The sequence below is a fragment of the Perna viridis genome, chromosome 1 (genome assembly GCF_037379345.1).
Source record: "Perna viridis isolate PV_CMFRI_1.1 ecotype Kerala chromosome 1, ASM3737934v1, whole genome shotgun sequence".
Taxonomy (NCBI): domain Eukaryota; kingdom Metazoa; phylum Mollusca; class Bivalvia; order Mytilida; family Mytilidae; genus Perna; species Perna viridis.
In genome coordinates, this window is record NC_142445.1 from 21182146 (window position 1) to 21209349 (window position 27204).

General features: G+C 31.7%; 1 protein-coding gene across 1 annotated transcript; it reads left to right on the forward strand.

The window, feature by feature from the left end:
* On the forward strand, nucleotides 1-27204 carry LOC148627743 (VWFA and cache domain-containing protein 1-like). The gene is made up of 25 exons (XM_088577793.1): nucleotides 1-850; nucleotides 5422-5552; nucleotides 5774-5897; nucleotides 6038-6155; nucleotides 6853-6972; nucleotides 8112-8179; nucleotides 8613-8822; nucleotides 9284-9464; nucleotides 9743-9898; nucleotides 10654-10820; nucleotides 11954-12106; nucleotides 12446-12553; nucleotides 13231-13351; nucleotides 14523-14610; nucleotides 14857-14940; nucleotides 15356-15469; nucleotides 19627-19717; nucleotides 20486-20538; nucleotides 20774-20882; nucleotides 21379-21576; nucleotides 22812-22974; nucleotides 24389-24467; nucleotides 25098-25397; nucleotides 26644-26762; nucleotides 27038-27204. Exons 1-25 carry the CDS (start codon nucleotides 344-346, stop codon nucleotides 27169-27171), a joined length of 3696 nt encoding a protein of 1231 aa, XP_088433919.1. The 5' UTR covers nucleotides 1-343; the 3' UTR covers nucleotides 27172-27204.

Consider the following 27204-nt stretch of genomic DNA (forward strand, 5'->3'; position numbering starts at 1 on the left):
GGTTTAAGAAAAAAATATAGACCAATCCGATGTATTTTGATTGCGAAAACGTACTGAAGTAATAGTACCAGAGTTTTTCCGAAATTACTGCAAAATAATAACATCATTCTTCGTCCTTTTAGTTTGGCTCATAAACACCTCATGGTTGACACCGTAAACATTTTACCTCTTGTTCATTTTGATAAATAATCATTTGATATGTTTTAAAGAATTCTGTATCAGTATTTATACTATATGAGATTTTGCCAGTATAGAGTTGATTTTGTCGACAATGCTGTGATAATAGTTGTTTACCACGGATAGTAAAACAAGTTAAATACGTTTTAGTAGCATATATGAAATAATGATTCTTTTCAAAACTGCGTGTTGGATAGGTTTTGTTATTGTCAATTTAAAATTTAAGCCTATGGTGTGCAAGAATTTAGATCCCGATGTGGTAAAGAACAAGTGGATCCCAAGTTTCTCACAGATTCTGTCTGATTTCACGGAAGATGTATTAGCATACAAGAAAATTCAGCGTGATATTACTACACACAGACAGAATGACAAAATAAATAAGTTGTCGAAGTATATAGACAATGAGATTTTTCTAAATATGATGGCGAATATCAACGACAGACTTATCAAAGTGAAAAGGGCAGCTTTTAACATCAGAGATGCCAAGGTAAAAAGTGGTGCCTTCAGCGGTAATAGCAATTTTGAGAGATGCTGTAAGCAAGGACCTACTCGTGGATTACAATATGAGGGACGTCTCAGACAAGAAGTGAATACAGATAAGGCATGTGTTGGATCAACTAATAGAACAGCAATACCCAAGCTTGATATACACAAGTTCTACAACGTATTTAAGGTTTGTTTCATGTTGAAAAATTTATATTTCTGCTATTTAGTTGTAAATACAGAATGTCAGAATAGTTATAACCACATAGGCGTACAGTGACTTTTATTCACCCGTACTACATCCTCTCAGACAGATCTCGATGATATATCGCAAACTTCTTTAATTCGAGAATAATTTAAAATCAAATTATAAGTTCATGTGTTATAAAACAGCGCATTCAATGATAGGTTTGAGAGGATATATCTGGTATTTCTCTGATCGAATGAATATGTCTAAGGTCAAAATTATCACACAAATTCATTTACCGGTTGAAAACTCATTAGATGTTTGAATTCCTCTTTATAAATTATGGATTTTTAAAAATTTTGTTTATTTTGATGAATATGTGGTAAATATCAAGTATCGTCTAATGCTTCTTTTTTTATGATTTCCTATGAGTTAAATCGAATTCTATTGATAACAAAACAAATAGTTATTTAGTATCAAGTCGCTGTATAACTTATATTGTTTTGATAAATTAATAAAACAAGACAAAAATCTACTTGTAGATTAATCCATACGGCAATTACAAATATCAGACAAATCAGCCGACTTCAACTTACTGTTAAAAGTAGCTCTTTGTAAGAATCATGCAAAATCTGAAAAAAATGTGATTCACCCCAAAAAAGCTACCTATTTTTATTTTTGTAATTAAGTTGTTTTAAAGGTCCATATTATGAAATACGTAATTATTCATTCAAATTTGCCTGCTCTTAGGAGTTAATCAATATTGAAAATCCAATAGTTTTTTTTTTATTTGAGTGTCATTTACAGAGTTTTTATGTCCTAAGAACACGGGTTATATGAAAAGTCGAATGTTAATTTCTGTTTATTATGGCAATTCAAACAAAATATCAAAAATAAAAATACGTAGGCATGATTCTTAGCTGGAGCCCTACTTAATTACTCGAGACTGCCGTTTTTATTTCCCTGTGACAAATAACATGCATGTCTGTAAATACAAATTTGGAATTAGCCAAACTAGCCACTATTATGCAATATTGAGTGAAGTAAGCAGGATACATTTGCAATAAACTGCTTTAATTCTGCTTTTAAATGTTGAAATCTCTTAGAATCCGAATCTGATAGCTGATTAAAAATGCATATACATGATGCAAAACTTTATATTCACAGGGTTGTTACACTTGGTATTACGGTCTTTAAAGACTTCTTCAAGTTTTGATAATAGTAGGGGAATTGAGATGTTGCTCAATCGCAAACAACCGGGTATTTTGATATAAAGATTAAACCTTTTACAAAAGCACATTTACAGAGAAAATTGGTTTATTTATAGAGACAAACTTGCGTCTGAAAATGAAAAATTGCGAACTTACCTTGATTAAAAAGAAAACACTTTATGTTCATTTTTGGTTGTATGCCCCTTGTTGACCCCTGATTTGGATAAATAAAATTTTGCATTTTGTATCTTGCATGTTGTTTTAATCATTCTTTTGGGGAGAAAATCCATTCATTTAGTACAGTTATTATAATGTATTTGCTTAAAAAAAAGGATCGGCAAAAACTGAACAAAAACAAGAATGATAGTTATATTCCTGGAAACAAGGAGGGATCATCAATGCGCATAAATCATAAACCAATCGTTTATATTCAATACCATTCACAAATCAGCCGATGTCTATATATACCATATCCACGTGTTAAACAAATCCACGTGCATACCTGGCTTTGTCAACTTTAATAAATATATTTTTATTTTTATTCGCTCTGCTCAACCAAATATAAATTATTTAATAAAACTCAAAACACATTCAGAATAAGTGTTTCAAAGGGTATAGCAGCTTCGAATGTAATAACAAAATGTTAACTTCTATTCACTAAAGTTCTGAATACTGCTTTATACTGGGTGGGTCGGTACCATATAATCATAATCATAACTGCTAACCTTAAAGACAAACTTCGAATGAAGAAATTTTGTCAAATTTCATTTAAATACTTCTCCAATAACACCGTACACGGTATGCACGAAGACCGGGAAACTTTATGCCGCAATGTGCATAAATTATAAACCAATCGTATACATTTAATACCATTCAGCTGATGTCTACATGTACCATATCCACATGTTACGGTTATTAAAACAAGTTCTCGGAATTATTTAGCTGTGGGTGTGAAAATTCAAACCGTCTCCATACCCTTTCAAAAAACTACAATTAATACATATGTGTTAAGAACAGCTTTACCTAAAAACCAGGCAGGTTTTTTTTTTAAGCGATTCACGAATTTCTTAATTCCAAATATTTTTTTAGACCCCATAGAAACTGTATTAGGAAATATAAGGGCAAATAAAACTAGTCCACTTGAGATATTAAAATTGAAAATTTTGTTATGTTCTACTACTGAAAAAGTACGGGAAAATTTCCCGCCAGAATTTTTACACTACAACCAGTCAAACATATTTCACGAGAAGTTGCAGATCTAAGGATATGAACATAGGAAGAGTTATTCATAATGTATTCAGTATCATTGATTATCTTCTATTTTTAATTTAAACATATTTTATTGCTAAAGTTTACAGGCAACTGGATTGGACAGAAGTAATACCAACTCACAAAGGTCCTTTCCACATAATTAATTACAAATATTTTGTGAACTACTTCAGCAATAAAACATAATATACAATGTAAATAACTAATTGTGACAAAACTGAATCAAGAACAGTATTTATGTTATCTTATGTGATGAACTTGTCTTTTCAACATCAGTGACAATACTTATCTGAACTAAAAATAAGAATATAAAAGAGAGAAAATATGGGAAATATTAACAGGATGAAGTTAAAATTGCTTGCTGTGATCATCCAATGTCAAAACGCTTTGATTGTTTGATAAATAATTGAACTGATTTAAATATACCTTTGTTTAAATCATCAGATATGATGTCATTTCCAAAAAGCAAAGTTTCGATTGTTGGTTCTGGTAAAAAGGCAGTATTATTCTTCAATTGTTCTCGTGTCTCTAAATATAATGGGCATTCCAAACGGTAATGTATGGCATCTTCAACCACTCAGCCGCAGACACAACCTGGATCATTCACAAAATTAACACGGAATAGATCTGCATTCAGGGCACTACACCTATGTCGAAGTTTCGTGTGTAGAATATTATATAATCTACAATCTGTGAAAAAATAAGAAGGAGGTATATTATATATATTTCAAATCGGTTTGCTTTTTTTAATCTGGAAATGGTTAGAGGATTACGTATATTTAATTATAAATTGTTCCAAAGTCTAATCGCGGACTGGAAAAAAGAGTTGGAAAATAACTGTAATCCTGTAAATGGTTGCCGACAGTCAGAATCAATTCGCAAGTTTCTTTGCCTTACATCTCATTGATACGGTGATAAACAGTCATTAAGATAAGATGGACAATCTTGATGGTGAATTTTATAAAACAAACTAAGTTTCCTTCTTTTCCTTCTAGATTGTAGGGTTTCCTAACCAGTTTTAAAATATAAGGAGTCTATATTTGCATATTTTGGAAGACCAGTGACAATTCTTGCAGCCTCATGTTGCACTTGTTCAATTTTGTTCATATCATCTTGTGTACAACCACCCCAAAGTTCACAGACATATTCCAACAAGGGTACATTATAGGCAAAGTAAATTTTTTCCCGGTTCTGTCTACTAAGAATAAATTTAAATTTACGCAGAATGGAAAGTTGATTGGAAGCGCTTTTTACTATATTTTCAATATGACAGGTCCATTTACAACTTGAATGAAATGTAACACCTAAGTGTTTATGATTTTTAACACAATCAATCAACTGATCATTGAATCTAATACTTGGTCTATCCGGGTGCCGATTTGTAAAAAATAACAAAAATTCTGTTTTTCGGTATCTTCAGATACAATGAATCACCTCTAGACTGATTTTGAGGCATAACCATACTTAACTGTTAATCCCAGACGAATCTTAATGTGCGCGATATATTTCTTCCAGAAAAGCTTTTGCATCATCAGGGGTATCGGTATAAACTTCTACAAATATTTAGAATATTTAGTATTTATTAAATATTTAGTTTTTTTCCGAAACAAAACTTTGACTTAAAAAAAAACATGCTAGCGCTTGCAGGTTCTTAATTAAAAATGGCATTGCTCATTCAGTTTTTTTTACTACAACATAGTCTGTACTGTAAAAATACGTTCCGATGATACTTTATATTCGTAAAGGATATGGTTTTTTTGTCAGTTCTTGAAATCTTGGTTTTGTAAATAGAGACATTCGACTCCCGATTGGATCTCTACGTCAAAACTTAGTCATTTTTGTATAGCAAAAAAAGTTTATTTAGCCCATTTAGCGCTTGCTTGACGTTGATTTTTCAAATCAAGTGCACTGGCATTATAGTGACTGATAATTTCTAATGCTAGTAGTATTGAAGGTTTCATCAATCTTTAATATGTTATGAGTTAGCTTTCGGTTACAAAGAGCATTGTTAAGTTTTATTGTGCCGTAAATGATGTATGGATCTATTTGTTTTCGCTTTCACCACAATGTACTTGTAAACCTCTTATACTTCAGAAAAATTTTGATGAGATATCTAGTGTCCTATGGCAGTGTTATGCTACGATAGAAGGTGATTTCGTAGAGTACCCTGACAGCCACAACCATGTCTGTGATGAATATGGAAACACCAACAGCCCGTTAACAGAGTAAGCATCGATGATTCACGGTGTTGTCAGCTCTCAATTGCTCATTAGAATAAAAATAAATAATTGTTACTAGGACTGAATAATCAATTAAAAAACAGTGCTACGGTAGCCAAAACCATATTATTGTATAGTATTATGATACAATTACATTCTATTTTCTGCTTTTTTTAAATGATACTTTACAATGTTTATTATTGAAGCCTTTTTGGATTATTTTTCAGGTATTTGTTTGCAGTGGCACATTCAAAAACAGAGAAAAACGTGATAATTGTTTTAAATACTGATAAAGACCTACTCAGAGAAGCAGCCAAAATTATCCTGAAGACGCTTACGCCTAATGACAAGGTATGAAATAAAATTTAAAAAAAAAACCGAGTCGATTATTGTTTTCTTATTAAAAATAAAACACAAATTAATTTCGTTTACTTTTTTATACCCACCTTATAAATATAGATGATTTTATTAACTTTTAAAACATTTTTTAGGTGAATATTGTAGTAGGCAACTCAAGTGATAATACAACGCCTAGTTCCTGTAGTAAAAGACTTTTTGTCGCAGACCAAAGAAACAAAGATATCGTTGAACAATTTTTACTCGAATCAAGTAAGTACTCTTTTTTAAAGAAGTCAAAGCATTAGATAGTCTTCCTCCGGTAAACCACACTAAGTTTATAAGATAATATCATCTCGTATACTAAAGTATATTAAGTTACTTTTGGCGTAAAGTAGCTATATGGTCGCAGGACTATCACTGTAATCAATCATTTTTATATAATTCTTGGAAGTTTGTGTAGAACAAACTAATAGTTTAAACGAAGGTTTAGGAGAATATACTAGTACATGATCCATTAGAATTTAAGGTAAGCCAGGTGCTATTTGGTGAGGCATAATCCGTCGACCCAATACTGGCATGCCAGTAACTGCTAGTAATACTGTGTTTATTGGGTTTTTTTTTTTTTTTTTGCTTGTTTGGTTATATTCCCTATTTTAACATTGGAGACAAGCTTTTTTAATTAGCTTGATGGTGTTTTAAATTTAGGAGATTAAATGTTTAGGTTTATAATGTGATGCCCTTTTCTGCTGAACCGGTATATGTTATATGCTTTAGCGACCAGTCGAAGGCAGACATCGCGTGGTAGCAACTTCTCGCTATTCGATGAAGGTTTGTAGTCTATCTAATGATTGTTATTTCTTCACTCTCCGGTAGTGTCGTTGTCTCTGATATGTTTTTTTATAACATGAGTAATAAAAACTTAATATTAAGCAGTATATTATATCTAACGATTGACTTTTTTTTAAAGGAATTCAATGTGTTGACATGATTGCCAACTGTAGTAAATACGATAGTGATCTGTGCACTAATCCTTTATACAGACTTTTTAGTGAAGAAAGATGTAGAAAATTTTGCCGGTTATGTGAAGGTTAGTTATTAAGGTAGATCATACACTATAAGGAGCATCTTGTTTTTTTAATAGTTTTTTTTTTAAGTCATCTTGCAAATTTATGTGCAAAAATGATATTTTTAACTTATTGAAAGTTTTTGATAAGATGTAAAATCTTTATGGCTGAATTAATTTAAAAGATTTTTTTTACATAAAACATTAGTACAATTACAAATATTTATCCTAGAAAGCCTCTTTCAAGAGGAGATAGTTGCAGGAAAAATATTCTATTGAACTGTAGTGGTAATTTCAGATTTGGTTTTTAATAACAAGAAAATAAAATTCGGCGCCCACTTTTTACCTTTTACAATTCCTTATTTTTTTAACATTTTTTACGAATTCTGTAGACTAGTTGTTAATTGTTTGCAAGATAAGACCTTACCTTACTTAATCAGTATAAAATCCAACATTAAGCGTCAATTATCTCGAAATTAAGTTCGATCACCTATTTTTAATATTGTAATTCCTAATTATGTTCATCAAGCATCACCTTCAAAAAAAAGAAAATCTGTAGACAAAAATATAAGGTATGAGCTATCTTAAAAAAGCTTTTTGAATTATCTTACCTACTTATCATTCTATGTTTTTTTTATTCTTCCGAGTTAACGTTTTAGTTTAGAGATTTGTCATATTTCCTTAGTAATAGTATTATGAAAATGATCATACGTGTATGACACCATTAAGAACTATCCTAAACCATACGTAATTTATAAAAAATTCCAAACTTAGTTTTAGATGCATTACATTTTTTCTTAATCATACCATGCACAATTGACGGCATAATGACAAAGAACTTAGAATACATATCTAGGCTATGATTTAATGCATTGTTAGATAGCTTCAACGAATATTCTAATGTTATCTAAACGTGATTTTGTCGTCTACAAGATACCGAAAAGTAGTTTATAGCTCGTCCTAAGGTGTTCTATATGTTTTTAAATAATAATTTGACCCATGAACTTGAACTTTTTTCCAGATATATTTTTATTTACTTATTCTACTAATGAGTTCTCCCTTTTCAAAAATAATGAAAAATACTATTAATTTGAGAGCTGAACTATGAGAACTAGATCATTATGTATAATTTCAAATACAAAACTGGAAAATTCTCGTTTCAGCTGCTTCATTTTCTGTGAAATTAGAGACTGCCTATAAATTATTACTTAATGAGAAATCAAATAATAAGGTATATATATTAATATATCTTACTATAAAAGATCAGGATTTTTTTCTACGAATTATAAAAGTTATAAAAATATAATTGTAGTGTAGTATAAGTATTAGTGAGATAAATACCCTCACCATTTAGAAATGAAGTCATCAACTGACGTCCTCTTTACTGCTGAGTGGCAGATTCGTTATATTTTTGAATTATTTCCGAGTAATGCCATCTATGAATATTATTGTACGCTATGTATATTGCTTTCAAGCAGCAAGATTATCATTAAAGTTGTCAATACAATATTTAGGATTACATTTTGGATGTTAGAAGCTTGATATTAATGTAAAAGGAATGATAAGTGATGCCATGTATACTTAGTTAAACAAATAGACGTAAATATAGTAGGTATTTATAAATTCTTCCATATTAACAGCTGAAATCATGAATTTTATTCTAGACACCATCTACAACTGCAATGGATATAGTTGTGATATTAACCGATGAGAAAGAGCCAACGACAGACGACGCTAAAGATCTTTTTTCTATGATAGACAAGTACCAAAAACAACTTGGTAGAAGCATCTCTCATATTGTTTATTCTCTTGGAACTCCAAACGACAGAATTCTTGCGAATGTTGCTGAACAGCACGTACCCAATTGGCCTGTGGTAAATGTTTTTTTTCTTATATATTCTACACATATAATCGATATACAGATACATCGGTTTCGATATCTAGACTGATCCAGTCTATTTTCGTTAATTATATTTGCTAGCTTGAATATATGATATTGTGCTTGCTACCCGTGGTCCATTAATTGCCCTTTATTCTTTTGCAAACGTTTCCAAAAAGATGATAATTTTGCAGGTTGAAAAAAGATGGTTGAATTAATAATAATCCAGTAATATATTTATACCATATTTTATTTCGTTTTTAATTTTGCGAATTGATTCAAATCCCATGACTTCCTTCAAATATAATGAACAAGAGCAAGGCTTCAAAATACCTAATTAATTTGTTTCTATATAATATTGAGTTTTAATCTCTGAGATTGCTTAAAATTTTCATTTGGATACAAATCACAAAAGTTATCTACAAATGATTACCATATACCATTACCTTTTTGCAGGGTTTAAACATCACTCCACCGCTGTCTTTGACACCAAACCAAAATGGATATATTAGGTTTTTTAATGGCACCCCAAGCTTTCCACACGAAGTCGGTGAATCGTTTATATCAAGTATACCAGAAACTACCAACAGGAATAGAGACTATTCAATTATAACACCTGTTATAGATGAACACATCGGTACAGCATGATATGAAATAGTTAAATTTACGTCAATGTCAAGGTTTCCATTTCCGTCAAGATTTATCTACGATGATTGATTTGTTAACAATTGATTATTGTCATCAAATATCGTAAATTTGTATACGTAAATTATTTCACACAATAAGATATGATGTCTTTTTTCGAATTTGATGTTAGCACTTGTTTACTGTATCATTTGCCCCTTTGTATCTTTATGTTTTTGCCAAATCATTTTTACTTAAAAACATACATGTATATGGATTTTTATTTCCTAGGTTTAAAGATGATAGTTGCTGTACCAGTGAAAAATAAAGAAGGAGCCGTTGTTGCGACAGCCGCTGTAGATGTCTCCTTGGCAACTTTATTCACTGAAATCGAAGATTTTGTATTTGGTGTTCATAGCTATGCATTTCTACTAGATAAGAGTCGTGGTTAGTTTGTCACTTTTATTTTTAAAATGCCGTTACGTTTTGCTTCATCTTTCAAATTAAAATACTTTTCTTTAAGTCAGAATCTTTGCAATAGCTTTATCACACACACACACACACACACACACGGTTATCGCAAAGACCCATTGACAAAAAAGTATTTGATACGTGTTTCTGTGATTTAATTCACATTTAATAGAAATTAGGATTCTACTTGGGTAATGAGTTTTAATTTGTTTTTCCACTCAAGATGGTGATACTAAGATTTTCAACATGTAAGCTTTATCGAGTATGTTGATATCTTAATTTTACCATAGAGAGTGGAGCTAGAGATATAGTTTAAATCCAGCTTATGCTGAAGGAAAATCGGTTTCTCAAATCTATTATAGAAAATGTTAAATGACAGGTAACCTTTCACAAAAACTTAATCACTACTTGGTGGTTCAAAAGTCACCTGCATTTTAATTACCGGGTTAGAATAGCACAAACAAATTAAAGGTAAAGAATTCAATCTCAACTGGGTTAAAAAAGGGAGCCAACCCTTTGTTCCAAATTTACAATCACTTTGTTATTTGAAATTGAAATGAAGTGAAAAAAAAACCTTACGTGATATACTAGAGGAATAAAAGGAAAAAGAAAGACCAAATGCACAACTCTCGGTGAGAAAAACACAATGTAATGGTTATGAATTTAGAAAATATTATAGAGACCATTTTTCTGTCTTAAACGATCTCAATACAATATGCCTTTATTTTTAGGCCATGTTTTACTTCATCCGAAGTTAAAAAATCCTGGAAATTTGAAACTTAATCCGGCATACGATCCAACATTCCCTTCAATTGAAGTTATAGAACCGGATTTACGATCAATCGATATAACTTCGCTTATGAGTGGTAACGACAAAGTTGGATCCTTTTCTACAAAGGTGAATATCTTGCATACATTGAGTAAGGAATTGACTTTGCTTTTAGAAAAGTAAATATCATTTTTCATGTAACCCATATAGTCAAGTAACCAGTCGAGTTGTATACTTTTGTGCAATTTGATATCAATTATCGCTTTTTTAAATGCCCATATCTTGTTATTGAAATAATATAAAATCTTATAATTACCTGCATTGCATGAACCCGAATTTAAACATAACTAACCTTCTCAAAAACGCATTCACTATTAACATCGTCAACTTTCCATTACTTAGAAATTGCATTCTATCCGCTCCTACTAGTATTTATTTTACTTAGTAGAATGATTTATAATTCTAACTTTTAATGAACTTAGGGTTGCTCAATTACGTGTTGTCTCACTTACTCAAGAAAAAAATGCAACATAATTATGTTTAAAACATATGGAAAGAGTAATCAAAGGAACCAAGATTCTAGCAAAGATCAAAATAGTGTAATCCAGGGAATACAATCAGACAGGGAAAACTGACTCACACTGCAAAGGACATAAAATAATAAAGATAATACGTACAAAGAAACAAAGTAAATGAGCAACCTGAAAACTGGGAGCATGGACCAGGTGCATACACCGGTATGGTAAGCGTCTCCTGCTTTTAGAAACACCTACCGAGTTGCTCATAAACAGTCAAGTCCGAGGTAGACGAAAGAGGATAGGAAAGCTATGACAAGTTGAACAAATCGGTTTTCATGGTGCAGATGGAAACACCACAAAGATCCACGAGTTCATGATGACGACCATTGAACTTTTGTAACTATGACTTCAATCTCGTAGCAGCATAATCCTGTCCAGAAGCCTAATTTTAAGAAGTCTAGTGGTATCTGACATTCTATAGCGGTTAATGTGGTTACAAAGTTCATATTTTACTCATCATTTACTGTAAACGTATATGTAACATTATTACAAAAAGAATAAAACAACATTAAATTGAATTAATGTAGCACTAACAGAAGAAATGTCTCGAGATTAAAATAGACATAACAGCATAGTTGCATGTAGCATTCATTTTTATTAATTTCACAACTTTTTCGTATTAGTAATTCATCAATTATTGCATTTTTTCAACAGTGTTATTCATCCTTGCTCTTCATTATGTAGATAAAGCCAGGAAGAACAACGTTCATGACGAACAAAATCTTCGCCCCGGAAGACGTTACTATCATCTTTCAACACTTACTAAGAACACAATTTGTCATCGTCATGGTCATGTTTGATTCAGACGTATCATTGTCAAAAGATCCATTTCCACCGGTATGATTTACTAATAGACAAATAAATTGTATGATACCGTGTTAAAAAATTTATTTTAAACGCAGAACACAATAAAAATAAGTATATTAATTCATGAATGCATAACATTTGTTGTTTTTTTCTTATAATTGTTGATTCTTTCAATTGACAATCGACTCTGAATTGATAATCCGGGTTTCTTTTACTTAACCATCTCGTCTCATTATTCCTCACATTTATTTTCACAAATCTTAAGAAATGAGTATAACGATAACAATTAATATATGTTTTTGTTTGTTCTATTATGAATAATTATTCAATTGTGTCTTTTTTTTTTTCTGATGATATGTTTTTTAACAGGGATACAGTATACCTAATGCCCCGTACCATCGAGTAGATATAAATCATAGGTTTCCAGTGTGTTCCGTCGAGAAACACATAGTAACTACCGCGGCAGCCACCGTCAAGGTATGTAAATGCAGATTACAATAGCAAACATACTCTTATACTCTGAGTTAAGTATAGTTGTTTCAATTTTTCTTTAGCTAATGTATTACTTAAGCTATGAAATTGAATCATATAAACTGACAATATATAAAACGTACAAAACGAATGATCAAAGAGTTAAACGGTATCTTGAATAGTAAAGTAAAGTTTTATAAGTAAGAAGTTCTCTTCTAAAAGACTTGACTTTTACTCATGGCATTGTTCAATATTTCTAATCAGCAGATGAGAGGTTACTCTTTGACACACGTGCACAGCATATCAACATTTGCAAAATATATGATTGGTATTTTTTGTATCTATTTCACCTCTCTAGATTGTAAGAAATCCTAATGCCTCAATTGAATGCCTGAAGGGATACAATTGCTAAATGTAAACAAACGGAAACACTCATGGTCAACTCACAGTAATGAAAACAATGAAAGTGGCGGTTACAGACTTAAGTTGAAAAGAACATGCTATTTACGTTTACATCAAACTTGAATTCTTTGATATAGGAAACGACCATAAATAAAATGCATTTGTAGTATACAAATTTATCCGTACCAATGGTTGAATTATAGAATATTAGATATGGTATTTACAATTAGTCATTGGTCTTCATCAATATGAATGGTGCATATCTTACCGGTTCATTTCAGCTGTCTCCATCAATCTTTGTTGAGTCTGAAAGATACAAGTTCACCCACGAATCGAGACCAACTGTTGATGTTATTTCCAATTTTCTCAAAGGGAAGAATAATACAGATAGAATTAAAGAAGGTGAGGATTATTTTTGGTAATCATCTTTCTCACCCTATAGATGACGATAATAAAAAATGCGTTCCTGTTAATTTAGGAGGGATTTAATTCGATGGAGTAATTCTTTTTTTTATCTTATGATTTTTGTAACCATTGATTACAAAACCCACATGTCTTGGTCCGCTGCACCGTCAGGCCCGGATATAATAAATGATAGGCCTGAAGCAGATTTCAGTTTGTTTCAGAAGTCGACAAAGTGTACTCAGAAATCTGGCCAGTGGCCAGATGCTCTGCTCACAGAAATGTATGTACCCTATGTGACAATATGGGGTAGCTTCCCTTCGGAGTGGGCCAACATGTGTGGAGAATGCACCATCTAAATTGTTCTATCAGAGCAGCTCCTTGGAGACGCTACGGGTCATACAATATGCCCCTGTCACCCATTGTTCCCATTTTCCGGTGGCAGTCAAAATTTTGCTTTTTCTTGTACCAAGTACTCTTTTTTTATTTTATAATTCTTATTGATTTTTGGTAACTTGTTCTTGTCATGGTTATGCATGAACTATTTATGGATAGACGATTAATCAATCGTAGTCTTCTCATGGTGGAAAGTAAATTTCGATGAACGATTTAATAATTGTTTTATAGTAATAACAAAAATAATTCATGTGCTGTAACAATTACAACACCTTAATTTCTTGAGTGACTGCTCCCTTAAAATACACAGTACAATATTCAAAGCAGTCAGGATAAAAATAAAAAAGTTAGCACAATAGATATGGTCACAATAGCTTTACTTTCACCATGTTTTTTTTTCATTAACTGTACCATTGTAATAAAGAAATAAAGCCTCCGTGGTTATATATTTGATTTAAATTATAAACCCTTTCTATGAAACTCGCTGCGAAAAATGTCAGATGGTTCAATAAACTAAAATAAATTTTCCTAAAAAAAAAGAGCTTGCTCTTTCATTTCTTTATTTCACTTAACTCATTAACAGAGGTAGAAATGTTTTTTTTAAACATTATCTAAAATGAAAGTTCTTGTTTGCTAGCTTAAGAGATCGCTTTTTCATGTTTAACACAAGTTTCAATTGAAATATATTGTCAGATTTCAGGATGGTGCTTTTAATAAATTTGTCAGATGCGGCTTGATATTCATATAGACTCTTCACTTCATGGTTTATTTTTAGATTTAAAGATTGACATTTGGCACTCCCTAATTGAAACTCGGCAACTCAGCAACTATTGGAGAGTAACAAAAGACCAAGTTATCGAGAGGTTAATAATGGAATACCACGGTAGACCTTTTTCATTGAAATCATTGAAATAATTAAGTGTCAAGTTTATGAATTCATTTTTTTTTAATTGTTAACACACTTCAGACAACAAGGTCGAAATATGCGGTTTTTCCATCGGTCGCAAAATTTACTAAAAAAAGTTTATTTATCAAAGAAAAAAGTTCAAAAAATAATGCTAAATCATATTGTTAAACCTGATATTCTCATTTTTTATTACTGATTGTAGATTCTATGGATCCTCTATCGGTGTATTTAGAATATACCCAGGGGTTGTCCTCAGCAATAGCTTTGACCATTTGCAGTACAAATGGTTTGTATAAAATACTTTTTTTTCAGTACTCAGAATAAAAACAGAATGTTTTAATTTTTAAAACGTTATTTATTGATATTTGGGGTTAAATCATTGGTAACTTGTAATCAGTGTGTAGTGTAGGAGACAGAGTATATTTTTTTTATCATTTTAGAAGATGCTTTTCAGTGCATTGTGCCACTGGTATTGGATTCTCCAATATTTTAAACAAAAATTCCTTAACTGCTTACGTGAATGGTATTCAATAATGTTTGCCTAATAATTTATTTCTCAATTTTATAATTACAAATGAGCGGCATGCCTCAATATAGTTTTAATAATTAATAATTTATTAATATTTAATAATATATATACATAAACGAACGTATTCTGCAGTATTGTTGATTATGAACGCCAAGATGTTTTCCTTTTTAAGGTACAAGAAGACTGTGGCTGGATATCGTGATATTATATTGTCTAGTGGAAAAATCAGCGATATTACGAATCAGGATATAGTTATAGTAACGAGATCCTTGACGGATGATAAAACGTGAGATTTTTCTAAGTTTAGGAACAAATATATGTTTATAAAAGCTTGAGACAGTAACTGGAATTAAAATATTCAGACATCCTTTGGCATTGTTTTTGTACGTATTTTTAATTTTACATGTACCTTCTAACAAGTCAAGAAACAAGGTAAAAACATTTCATTAAATTACTGTTATGTAAATATTATATAAAACATGAAATATTTCAAATTTTTCTGGCTACAGAAATGTTTTACTTTCAAAAGAAACGTTCAAATAGCCTTGATAAATTAATTAATACAGCTTCAACACAGTTGAGGGCGAAATCACAGACAAGTTTTGGTATCTTTCAAGGAAAGATTAAAAGTATAATCCTCTTCTTTGTATTCAAAACTTACAAAGAGTGCTTCATTGCTGGGTCAGCAAAAACAAAAAAAAAACCACGCCAAAATCCCTTTCTAGGCTCATGACTTCCATCAAGATAAGCTATTGTCATACGAAGTGTCTTTAATCAGATGTAGAGTTTGATAAATTATGATGAAGTTGCAGTGAAAGTAGAATTTAAACTGTTAGATTTTTTGCTCTACCTTTTCTACTATCCAAAATCCACAGTTAAAAGAAAGTCTAAAATTTATAATGAATTGGTTTTTTTTCTAAAAGGACGGAAAATGCAGATATACGTACCTTGTTATAAGCCGGGAGAAATCTAAGTTTGTAAAAATAGTTCTAAATCAGACAACAACGTTACATGTGTCGAATTTTGTAATTTACATTTAGGTAAATCAGTTTTTAAAGGACAATGGGCAACCTCGTTAGTATCTCTTCAGTACATCTATTTGCTTTTTTATACTCTTATGAGACAGTCTTTACAAATTACTAGTCCAACAAAAGGAAAACAGTTTGGCACATTCCTTCTACACTGATTTTTTGTTTACTTTCAACATCTGAAATGTCACGAATGCAATATGCTCTAAAATTGGGTAACTTCCGCTAAAATCTTGGTTCGCTTAGTATGATTGCGTACTCTTTCGTAACCATGATAACCCGAATGTTTTCGATAACTTGGTACCAGATTAAACAACTGGCAATGGCTATATATTATCGATCTTTGGGTCGCTTATGATATTGACCAGGAAACCAGATTAAGAACTAGATTACACAACTGGCAATGAGTATCATAGAATCATAGATATCGGGGCCTTGCTAATGTATACTACCTATATAGTCTTGTAACGATTCCCTCTGCCTGAATCGGAAACTGGGTCATATTCAATGCTAACTGTTCATAGAACACGCGTGAATGATATTTAAGAGGTACATTTTTTATCTCGTATGGAGCTTTAACTATGAAGTTTTCTGCTATTTTGCATTAATTAGAGAAGGGGTCAAAGATCAATCAACACCGATACACGATGCATGTTGTCACAATATTTATTTTTTATGGTGTTTAACTGTGCGCTAGGCTGATGCTTGTAATGCAATATCCTCTGCAATGGCGGATCCACACTGTAAAAAGGAGGGTGCCAGCCGGGATTCCTCAGAAAAGGGAGTGTATGCTAGGATATTTTTAAATATTTTATCCCTTCAGCACCTGCGTATGGAGTATTCATATCACAATTCATACGTTATGCCAGAGCTTGCCGAAACTACGCAGCCTTTTTGTATCGCGCTAGAACTCTAACAAATAGGCTTCTGGAACAGGGTTATGTTGCTACAAGATTGAAGTCATCACTACAGAAGTTTTATGGTCGTCATCATGAACTCGTGGATCGTTATGGTGTATCCATCTGCACCATGAGAACTGATTTATTCAACGGGTCATAGTTTTCCTTTCCTCGTATGTCTACCCAGGACTTGACTTTTTATGAGCAACTCGGCGGGTGTTACTAGAAAAGCAGAGGACGCTTACACTACCGGTGCACCTGGTCCATGCTCCCAGTTTTTAGTGGAGTCCGAGTTGCTCATTTGCTTTTATTACTTTGTATGTATGATTTTAGTTACTTTATGCTCTTTGTTGTGTATGTCTGTTTTTCATGTCTGTACTTTGTCCCTGAATAACATTATTTTGATTACCGCTATAACCTTGGTTCCCTTGATTACTTGATTGTGTCAATGTTACACATGCAAATGACAAATTTTCCAATAAAATGAGGGAAGCCAATCCCATGCACCCCTGGATCCTCCGCTGCTTTGAACAGATTATACGAAACTAGTTGATAAAAACAAACCAGATGCCTCGTAAAAATTCTGATGCAAAAATAAGTAAGAAGTTCAGACGCAATAAAAACTTTTTTTTACTTCTCAAAAAGACTCCAGTTTTAGTAGCCGTATGAATAGGACACAATGATATCATAGTTGTTATATAATATTAGTTCAAAGGAAACATAATTGTCCAGGCCAGGGGCGGATCAAGAATATTAAAAAAAAGAGAGGAGGACTCTGATCAAGACGTGTAAAAACAGGGGATACAATCTATCGTTTGCTATATTTACTGTCTATAAGTTATTATAAACTTTCTGGGTTTTTTTTTTTTGCGGCGTAAACATACATGTACACAGCAGTTGTAGTAAGTGGTTTGTGCATTGAATTATGCGTCACTTCAGTTGTCATATTTTGACAACGTAAAAAAGTAGTTTCGAACATTTACAATATCATAGTTTTAATTTTCGGGTAGCTAATCGTGTCTGTCTGTTTCACGCAAAGAATGAACAAGTGAGCCACTTTATGGTTCACTCTAATTCTGATTTGATATATTCTAAATACCAATAAGAATTAAACTGAATATGGGATCACAACTGCAAAAGCATCTTCGCTACCCAAGGGTTACGGTCATTCCCCCTCCCTTCACGGAGTGGGAGGGGCAGGACCGTAACCCTTGCCTAACGAAGATGCTGTAAAATATAGGAATCGGAAATAAGCCACTCATAAATTGGAAACTTTTCATCGGTCTATATGATAGTAAAGGCCGATTGTATTTGAAATAATCTATTTACAAAAAAATTTTGTAACGTTCTCTTTTTCACCGTCACATACTAGATGACCTTTAAGCAATGCCAGAGTTTCCCTCCTTCGTTTAAACCGGAATGACATCATTTTTATAAGAACAGATCAACGGGCGCTTGAGGAAAAACAGAGAAAAGGCTTTAAAATTAATATCCTAGCAATGGACCTGGTCCAAAACCCCCAGCTTTTTTATCAAGCCTGGCTTGCTAGTTAATTCTTTAAATTTCTGTATGTTATTCTTATGACTATTTTGGTATTTTTGGTGCTTTGCCTTGACTATGGATATCCTATTCTTCGTTCCAATTTCCTGAAAACGAACATTGTTGAGCGATCGATTATTGAATAACAGAAAAAATATGTCATCATTTTATCTATCTTCTAAAAAGCACTTAAAATCTTGATCATGTCATAAAATAAATTACTTGGGATGATATTCATGCTTTTCTGTTGTACCAACAGTTCGGAGACATGACAGGTTGTCCGGGAATTGATTTCGTATTTTACAATTTTAGTATAATCAGTAGTTAAAATATGTGAAAATTTGCTTCAAACTAATTTTGCAAAGCCCATGTTGCAGATCGAATCGAGAACGTTGTGTTTATTTTATTTGTTATTTAATAGTCAACTTTTGTCGGAAAAAGTTCTTTTTTACATTTCTGAAATTCTATACATGTGATCTTAACATGTCATTTGTTTCCCAATACCTACAATCAACGATTCCACTTAAATTACTTATCAAAGTGTATTGGGGTCGATTGTTCTTTGATCTCTCTCTAATTAATGCAAAATAGCAGAAAACTTTACCTTTTTCACTTTGATAAGTACAATGTTCAAAAACTACATTGACTTATCTTTCCATTGACATATGATACAGTCGTATACCTTCTAGGCCCATTAAACTCGAAATCAAAAGCACTTTTTGATACCTGTCCGCAGCACTAAATGTCTTGAAAAGAAAAGCACATATTCTGAGCACCTCTGTTTTATAAGGTTTTTGGCTGTCCGTACTTTTTTGTACTCGTGGTTTTTTATGTTATTTATGATCTGTTCTTCGTACCTTTTGTTATAATTTCCTAAATGACTGTTCTGTATTTCTGTTTTTAGTTGTGAGAGTGTTATGTTTTATATGGTTTTTACAATAAGTTAAAGTTTAGTTAATATTGATTTTTTTATTTAGAAAGCAAATAGGGTCTCAAATAACAAACCTGCAGGGAGTGATTGGAGCCACGTTTACATATTCTCATTTAACTGCTTTGCTCTTTAATAATGTGAGTATAACTATTCAAAGGGTAAAATATTGAAAAACATATCAAATGTTATGCACTAATCCAGATAATGCCCCCTTTTCGGTAAATACGGTCGAAGTACTTACAATATATGATATCGCCATTACGGAAGCTACAGACTAGTTTTTACAGCACTTTAGAGAAACAGCTAGGGCAATATAGTCAAATTATGCCAAGACATTAAAAAAGTGGTGTTCACTTCATCGATGTTGTCATAGTCAGTATGACGTAATGTGTTGACTGTTGTCACCTAATAATAACATAGTATCAGACGAGTAAGTACTTTCAATATAAATGTTAACAATTTAATCATTAAAATCACCGATCACAAGATTTTTGAGTTTTTTTATCATAAGTTTAATATGTTAATTTACGGTAGTTTATAGAAACAAGGTTATTAAAACCATGTCATGATATTGGGTGTTCAAAATTTGGGTTTTTACACTTAACCGGTCATATATGTAACAGTGAAAGCAGCTCAGGTAGTCGTTTGAATCCATCCGTGTGCGTCTTTCCGTCCATGACATGCTGAGTTATTTCAAAAACTCAGAAAGTTTCAAACAAAACTTAGGTCAGCAAAATGCTTTTATACATATTAAAGATGTGCAACTCCTTTCATGCACAAATACGGAAAAAAAAATAGCCAATTTTTCAGCAGTATATTCTATTATAAGTACATATTTTTAACTTGATTTAAATCAAAGAACGTTTATCTGTTAATAATGTTGAAAATGCTTAATTTTTGCACAGATTACCGACTGTGTATCCCGACAATTGGTATGTCATATTATTGACGACGAAGGGTGAGTCGTGTAATATAAAAGTCTATTAATTTGTAATTTATATTCTGGTTTTTAAAGAATTGAATACAAACCGTTGAACACTTGAATGAAAGACGGAAATTCAGTCATTATTTTACATAATAGACAAATCAATCTGACAAGGAATTCTAAAAGATTAAATGTTTAGATTTTATATTGTATGTACTCTTTTCTTACTTATAATTAAAATGATCTGTAACTATTTCACTTCTTATAGGTATATTCTTACATTTGGAAACAAGACTCCAGATGGGAAGTATAAGTTTCATATGACCAGAAAATTTCCCTGGTTATCAAATAAACTAATACGAAAAGGCGTGTTACAGGTAAGAATATTCAAAATAAAAAATATGACGGTTTTACTCTAAACTAAAATAAAATCGACCAAAAATACGCGATAAAACAATTTTCAACAACAAAAATGTGTTAACATTTCATTTACTCCAGCAAAGATATAAGCAACTATTTCACTAATTTTCTATATGCTGGCATAAAAACTACATGACAAAGAATTTGTTGTAATAAATGAAGAATTCTGGAAGTTCTGCCTTCGTTAACATGACTTTATTAACCGGCATTGGGTGTCAATTTCTAATAATGACAGACGACCTCTGTGATAACTATATTTCTCTCTTACCAGCCTTTCGACGAGCAACAGGGCGGATGACAAACTACAAATCCGTTTAAAATTAATGGAATATTGTAAAAACTGAACTTTCATCTTCGCAGTTTTGAATTTTGATTTTTTTTCCTTTTTACATTATGCATTACAATTAATAATAAAATACTAGTTCTTTAACTATTTATTTTTTTCCACTTTAGCCTAAATGGTGCACAAGTATGTCGGAAGGAATACACAAACTATCTTATCTAATGGCTTCATTTGATATTTACTATGAATTACCCCCAGATGCATGCAGACAATATGTTTTCGGCTCTGTCAAGGGAACAAACATTTTTATTTTAGTATTGAACGACCGTGTTATCAATGGATGCAACGAAAGCAGTACAGTCACTGAGGTATTGATCAATCGGTAATTCTAATGAATATCAAAGTCATTAATGAAGAACATGACGATATTTTATTCACACGTGTACTTTTCAAAACCAGTTTCACACAGGTTATATTTTTTGGGGGGGTTTGATAGGTTGCATGAATTTAATATAACGAGCTGAAATCCATGACAAATTCACCTGTAGACAATAACAAACGTGAAAAAAAAATGAATCAGTCATAAAGATTTTTCTTTCTTTGGCATGTCTTAAAAACAATTGAGAGACTGACCATGTAGAAACCGGGCATACCCTAAGATATGGGTGACAAAGGGTAAATTTTATCCCACCAAATTTTGTGAACCAATGTCGTGTTTAACTAGCATATGTTGTCAGGAAAAACAGGGATTTTTCTTTTTTTTAATAGTGAATGACTCAGAATATATGTACTAAGTTCCCTAATGAATAAAATAAATTACTAATAGCTCAAACATTTATTCCCCTTTATTTTATATTTTGCAGTGTTTACTATGTAATTTGTTTTATTATTTTCATATCTACAACTGACAAACCGACCATCATTTTTTAGTTAACAATAGTTTGGGATTTTTAAAAGTTGGAAATGTTTTCAATTCAAAATTTGGTATGTGGCACGCACTGTCTTGTTCTTCCATAAACACTCTCTTAAACGAAAAATTTTGTTCCCCATATCATTATGGTTAAATTAGATCTAAACTGTCAAAACTGCCAACAACCTGTAAGGCCTAAGGAAAGTTTCATTGATTCTTGTTATAAATAATAGTTACATTTTTAGAACATCCGTATTGAGTAGTCATTCATCTGATTTCCATTCGTTTTTTCATAACAACAGATTCACTATTATTTTAAGGTATAGAAATAAAGATAAGTAACCGTTATGAGAATCCGAATCATTTATAGAATTAAAGACCTTTGAAAATGCTTAAATGAAAGAGCATTAAAAAAAGATGGTAATAGATAATTTTCACATACAAAACAGTGAAACAACAGGACTACACATATAGACTCCAGGAAAAGCTGCATGCATCTATAGTATTGTGTGTTTCTCTCACCACCTTTGTTTTCATTTATTGAACCATATTTGCCCTAATAATTTATCGTTATATTATTATTAGTTCATATTAACATGCTTAACAAGTTTAACATGCTTTTGTTGTAAAGAAAAAGTATATCAATTCATAGAGAATTATCATGCAAATATTGATATAACAGCCGTATTATAGGAATGCCAATCTTGTGGATCAATGCTCAGCAGGTGTGATTATTGTTTATCAACAAACAGTACCGTATGTCAGTGTCCGTGCTATTGTGATGGTGACTTTGATCAATGTAGAAATGAATTTGATCGCATTGACAGACCAGATTTTCCTCATCAAGCATGTTTTTGTAAGTCTTTACGAATTAATCACAAGTCAACAACTAAAGTAAATAAATTTTAACCGAATGACGTAAACACATTGATTGGACTTCTGCTATCAAACTTGACTCGTTTTATCCATGTCTAAAGAGTTTTGAAAGAGTAATCAAGGGAACCAAGATTCTAGTGGAAATCAAAAGAATGTAATCCATGGACAAAGACCAGACATGGAAAACAGACACACACACACACCAATATACATAAATTAATCAAAATAAGATGTACAAAGCAACAAAAGTAAATGAGCAACTCGAACTCCACTACAAAATGGGGTCATGGACCAGGGCCACCGGGAGTAGTATGGATCACGAATGCATGATTTAGTCTTAAAGCCCAATCTCTGAGAAAATCATGCAAACATTCCACAAAAGGGTAAACAGAATTTCATCATATTTAGTATATTGAATGACCATTATGATACAAGTCCCTTGCAAATCTTTTTTTACTTTATACGAAATATGTATTAAAAAACGCAATTTGTATCGGGAACCCTTTTTTTAAGAAGCAGACAATTTTATTAATAAATCATATCTGTTCTAGAAAAAAGACCGTTTAATATATCACTGAATGACATGGGTCTAGATATGTGTTTTAAATTGGGTATAAGTTGTGATGCCCTTTAGACTTAAATTGAACTAGGGCCACGAGGTCACTAATTGGGTTGACATGTGTACAAGTGTAAAGTAAACCTTAACCGGATTCGCGATCCTTATTCATTTCCAAAGTTGAATAGCCAGACTAGTCCCGTTGATAAACATTAACTCCAAATTAAGTTGAATATATGGACTGATTTAGAAGCACCATCCAATGATGCATAAGGTAAAATGGATATTGTGAATCTAGACAAATGCACCAATGTATAGTCAAATTAAACCACTAAATACCATCAGAGATCACCATAAGGTATTCATCGGGTGTTAACGGACCTTTAAGGAATATCTGGTCCGCCTCGACAACAAAGGTAATAAATCCATGATAGCATAAAGATGACAGTCCATCATTATTAAACTAAAAAGTAATATAGCAACACAAAGACACATTAACCACTGGCCTCTCCTGACTGTGGACGGCATTCACAACCTGTATAATTTCAAAATCTTATAATCTGTTTGTAAACATTGTATGTTCTCTTTATGTTTCGTTTTTTTGTTTTTTGTTTTTTGTTTTTGTTTTTTGTTGTTATTTTTATTTGTTTTTGGTTGTTATTGTTTTGTTGTTTGTTGTTGTGGTTGTTTGATTATTGTTTTTGTTTTTTCATGTTCAACCATCTTCATTATGTACAAGAATACATAGAGAAACTAGAGAAACGTACGTTCTACTACAGTTGCAATGCTTACATTGGATGTGTTTTGTGTGTGTTTTTTTAATTTTATTTATTTATAGATGAGCCTTTTAAACAGAACATAACGGAAGTAAAACAGTTTTCCCCAACTAAACCTTGCAAAAAGCAATGTCAAGCAATGTAAGTGTCTTATTATACCCCAATTTGCAAAGCGGAATGTATACAGTGATAGGAGTACCCGTCCTATCATTCGTCTCTACTTTCAGAAAAGCTTTTACAGTCTTTATATTCCTACATACCTTTCATTTTAGATTTTGATCCAAATCAGTTAGGAGATTTTTCAAAGCAAAATATGGACTTTATTATCTATATGCATGAAAAAGGGAACGAAGCGGTAACCATCTCACATTTGTTACTTCGCCAATGTATGGTATATAATGAAACTTCGACAGAATCTTGATTACATTCCCATTACTCACTCCAATAAAAAAATAATTTAAATCATTTCGGAGTAAAAAAATGCATTTTATCAAATGGATGAGTTGGGAATATCAAGTTAGTGAGCATTCTTGTAACATTTTTGTGTGTTGGAAAATGTACTTAATATTGCTTTGCGACTTCAAAGATTTTTAAATATAGATATATCTTTTCTTCTAAACTTTTCTTTACGTTTTTATGTGTATAATTAATTTCATCTGAATTTGATTAACAATTTATTAATAATAATACTGTTTTAAAGTTTGCTTGTTTCAAAATATAACGTTATTAAATTGATAAAATCATTAACTGTTACACATTATTTTATTTCAGAGAAGTACAGCATATCTGCAACGTAAACTCTCATTGTCTATGGACATCCAATAACAGCTTTCCTGTATGCATCCATAAAACTACAACATTGTCCTCAGTAACGACAAAGATTTCTATACCAACTAAACCAACCAAAAAAGTTGCTGCTCCAACTAAGCCGTCGATGATTCTAAAAAGCTCTCTGAATAAGGTTATTCCAACAAAACCTGCGCTGTTTCCGACTGTATATGAGACTACTTTTGAAAGCACAAAGTCAGTTGTTACAACGGAACAAGCAAAACAAGTCCAAAATCCACCAAGGTTTGATACTAAAATTCCGTATTGTATTGTACTTTTTAGTGTATTTCTTTATCACTCTGCATGTATCTTTTGTTTTTTGATTCTAGTTTGACTACAAAAAAAATAACCTGATACCTTAACCACACAAAAGAAAGAGACAAGACTTTGGCGGATTTATTTTGACTTTTGTTGAATAAAGTGAAAATTTGGTATACAAAAAGAAAAGCTACTGTTATATGATAATACATATCTTGTCGCTGAATTTTTCCTTCTTTTGTGGAATCTTTATAAGCAATTATTGTTCACATCTAATTGTTTTTATTTAGAAAGATTCCTTTTTCGTCCTTAACTTACTGCTACAAAAAGAAAATTGACACATGGTTCAGTCCTTTTATTCCAATTATAAATGATATTTAAACACTAAATTAGATTTGGTAACCATCGTTTTTTTTTAATAAAAAGCTGAAATCAGAGTCATTACTAGCACACTGAATCTAGCTCCTCATCTGGACCTACAGAAAAAAATGACTTTAGAAAGTTTCAAAATAAACTCTGTAACAAAACTGATGATTTTAATCTCTGTCATGTAGTTAATTTCCAGTTGCTAGGGCGTATTTAAACTCGTACGCTTTTCCGGAAATTGCGACCATTACACCGAAAATTTGGGTAGATTAGATCGGATCAATATTCAATTTGATTGGTTGATTGATTAAATTAAACGATGTAGGGCTATAACAGCAACAGTCGGTCCAACATTTTCGTAAACTATTTGATTTATTTTTCAACTAGAATTTTGTTATCTTATGTATAATGGTGTTGTAACAACATTTTTGTAAACAGCAGTTTTTTAACCTGTTGCTGTGACATAATTATAACGTCATGATAAGGGATGTTTTGTTAGAAATAGTGAAAACATCTTCGTAAAGCCCTTTTTTACATTTTTGTACTTAAATAGTGTAACCCTCCATATTCTTCTACCAACCAATTATTTTAAGATGTTGTGTACAATAAGTAAATGCAAGACATGTCAAATTGACAATTTAACCGGAGGGTGATTTTAACAATAGAAGACTTAATAAATAGCATTTTCGATCAATATTAAAATAAATAGAATCATATAACCCTAATGTAATTCATGATGCCATTTCACAATGATAGTTTTGTTATTTTAAAATCAATATGTAAAACAAGAAAGACTGTCTATCAGAATAGAACATGCATACTTATTCTAAACAGTAGAAAGAATTTAAACTAATTATAATTTTAGTAACGATGAAATAGGACTAGCTGTGGGCCTAGCATCTGTTGCTATGGTTATTGCTGTCATCGCTTTGTTCTTCGTATGGCGTTTTTTCGGGAAAACAGTGAAAGAATCTTTGCGGAAAAGTAAGTGTCAGTAATATGATTTGGGAACACTCTTTCTAACGTGATGGGGAAATATTTGGTTTCATAAGACATTGTCAAAGTACATTCCAGTTTTATTATTTTTTTTAATTATTAACAATGTTTACTTATACGGTTAGAAAGAGTTCTGACAAAGAAGAAAGGACCCATCATCTGCTGAAATCTCTGAATACTGCACCATTGTAGAATTACTCATTTGGACACACTCTGGTGTTTTACTTATCATCTGCATGTTTGTTTTCATTTTTCACTTGCAGCAAAAGCTGGAAGATACATGAGACGCAACAGCGTTGAAGATCAAGTTACTTTCAACAAAATTGATGCTTCAATCAACTTAAAACTGCCTCACAGTACAGCTATACCTTACGGACAAATGACTAATACGGAGTAGATTTCGAAATATAGATATACAAATAATGAAAAA

Coding starts and splice junctions, on each gene's coding strand:
- LOC148627743 (XM_088577793.1), top strand. CDS start 344: ATGATTCTTTTCAAAACTGCGTGTTGGATAGGTTTTGTTATTGTCAAT. Junction 15,470..19,626: donor TCCTTGACGGATGATAAAAC/GTGAGATTTTTC, acceptor TTTTTTATTTAG/AAAGCAAATAGGGTCTCAAA. Junction 24,468..25,097: donor AAAAAGCAATGTCAAGCAAT/GTAAGTGTCTTA, acceptor ATTTTATTTCAG/AGAAGTACAGCATATCTGCA.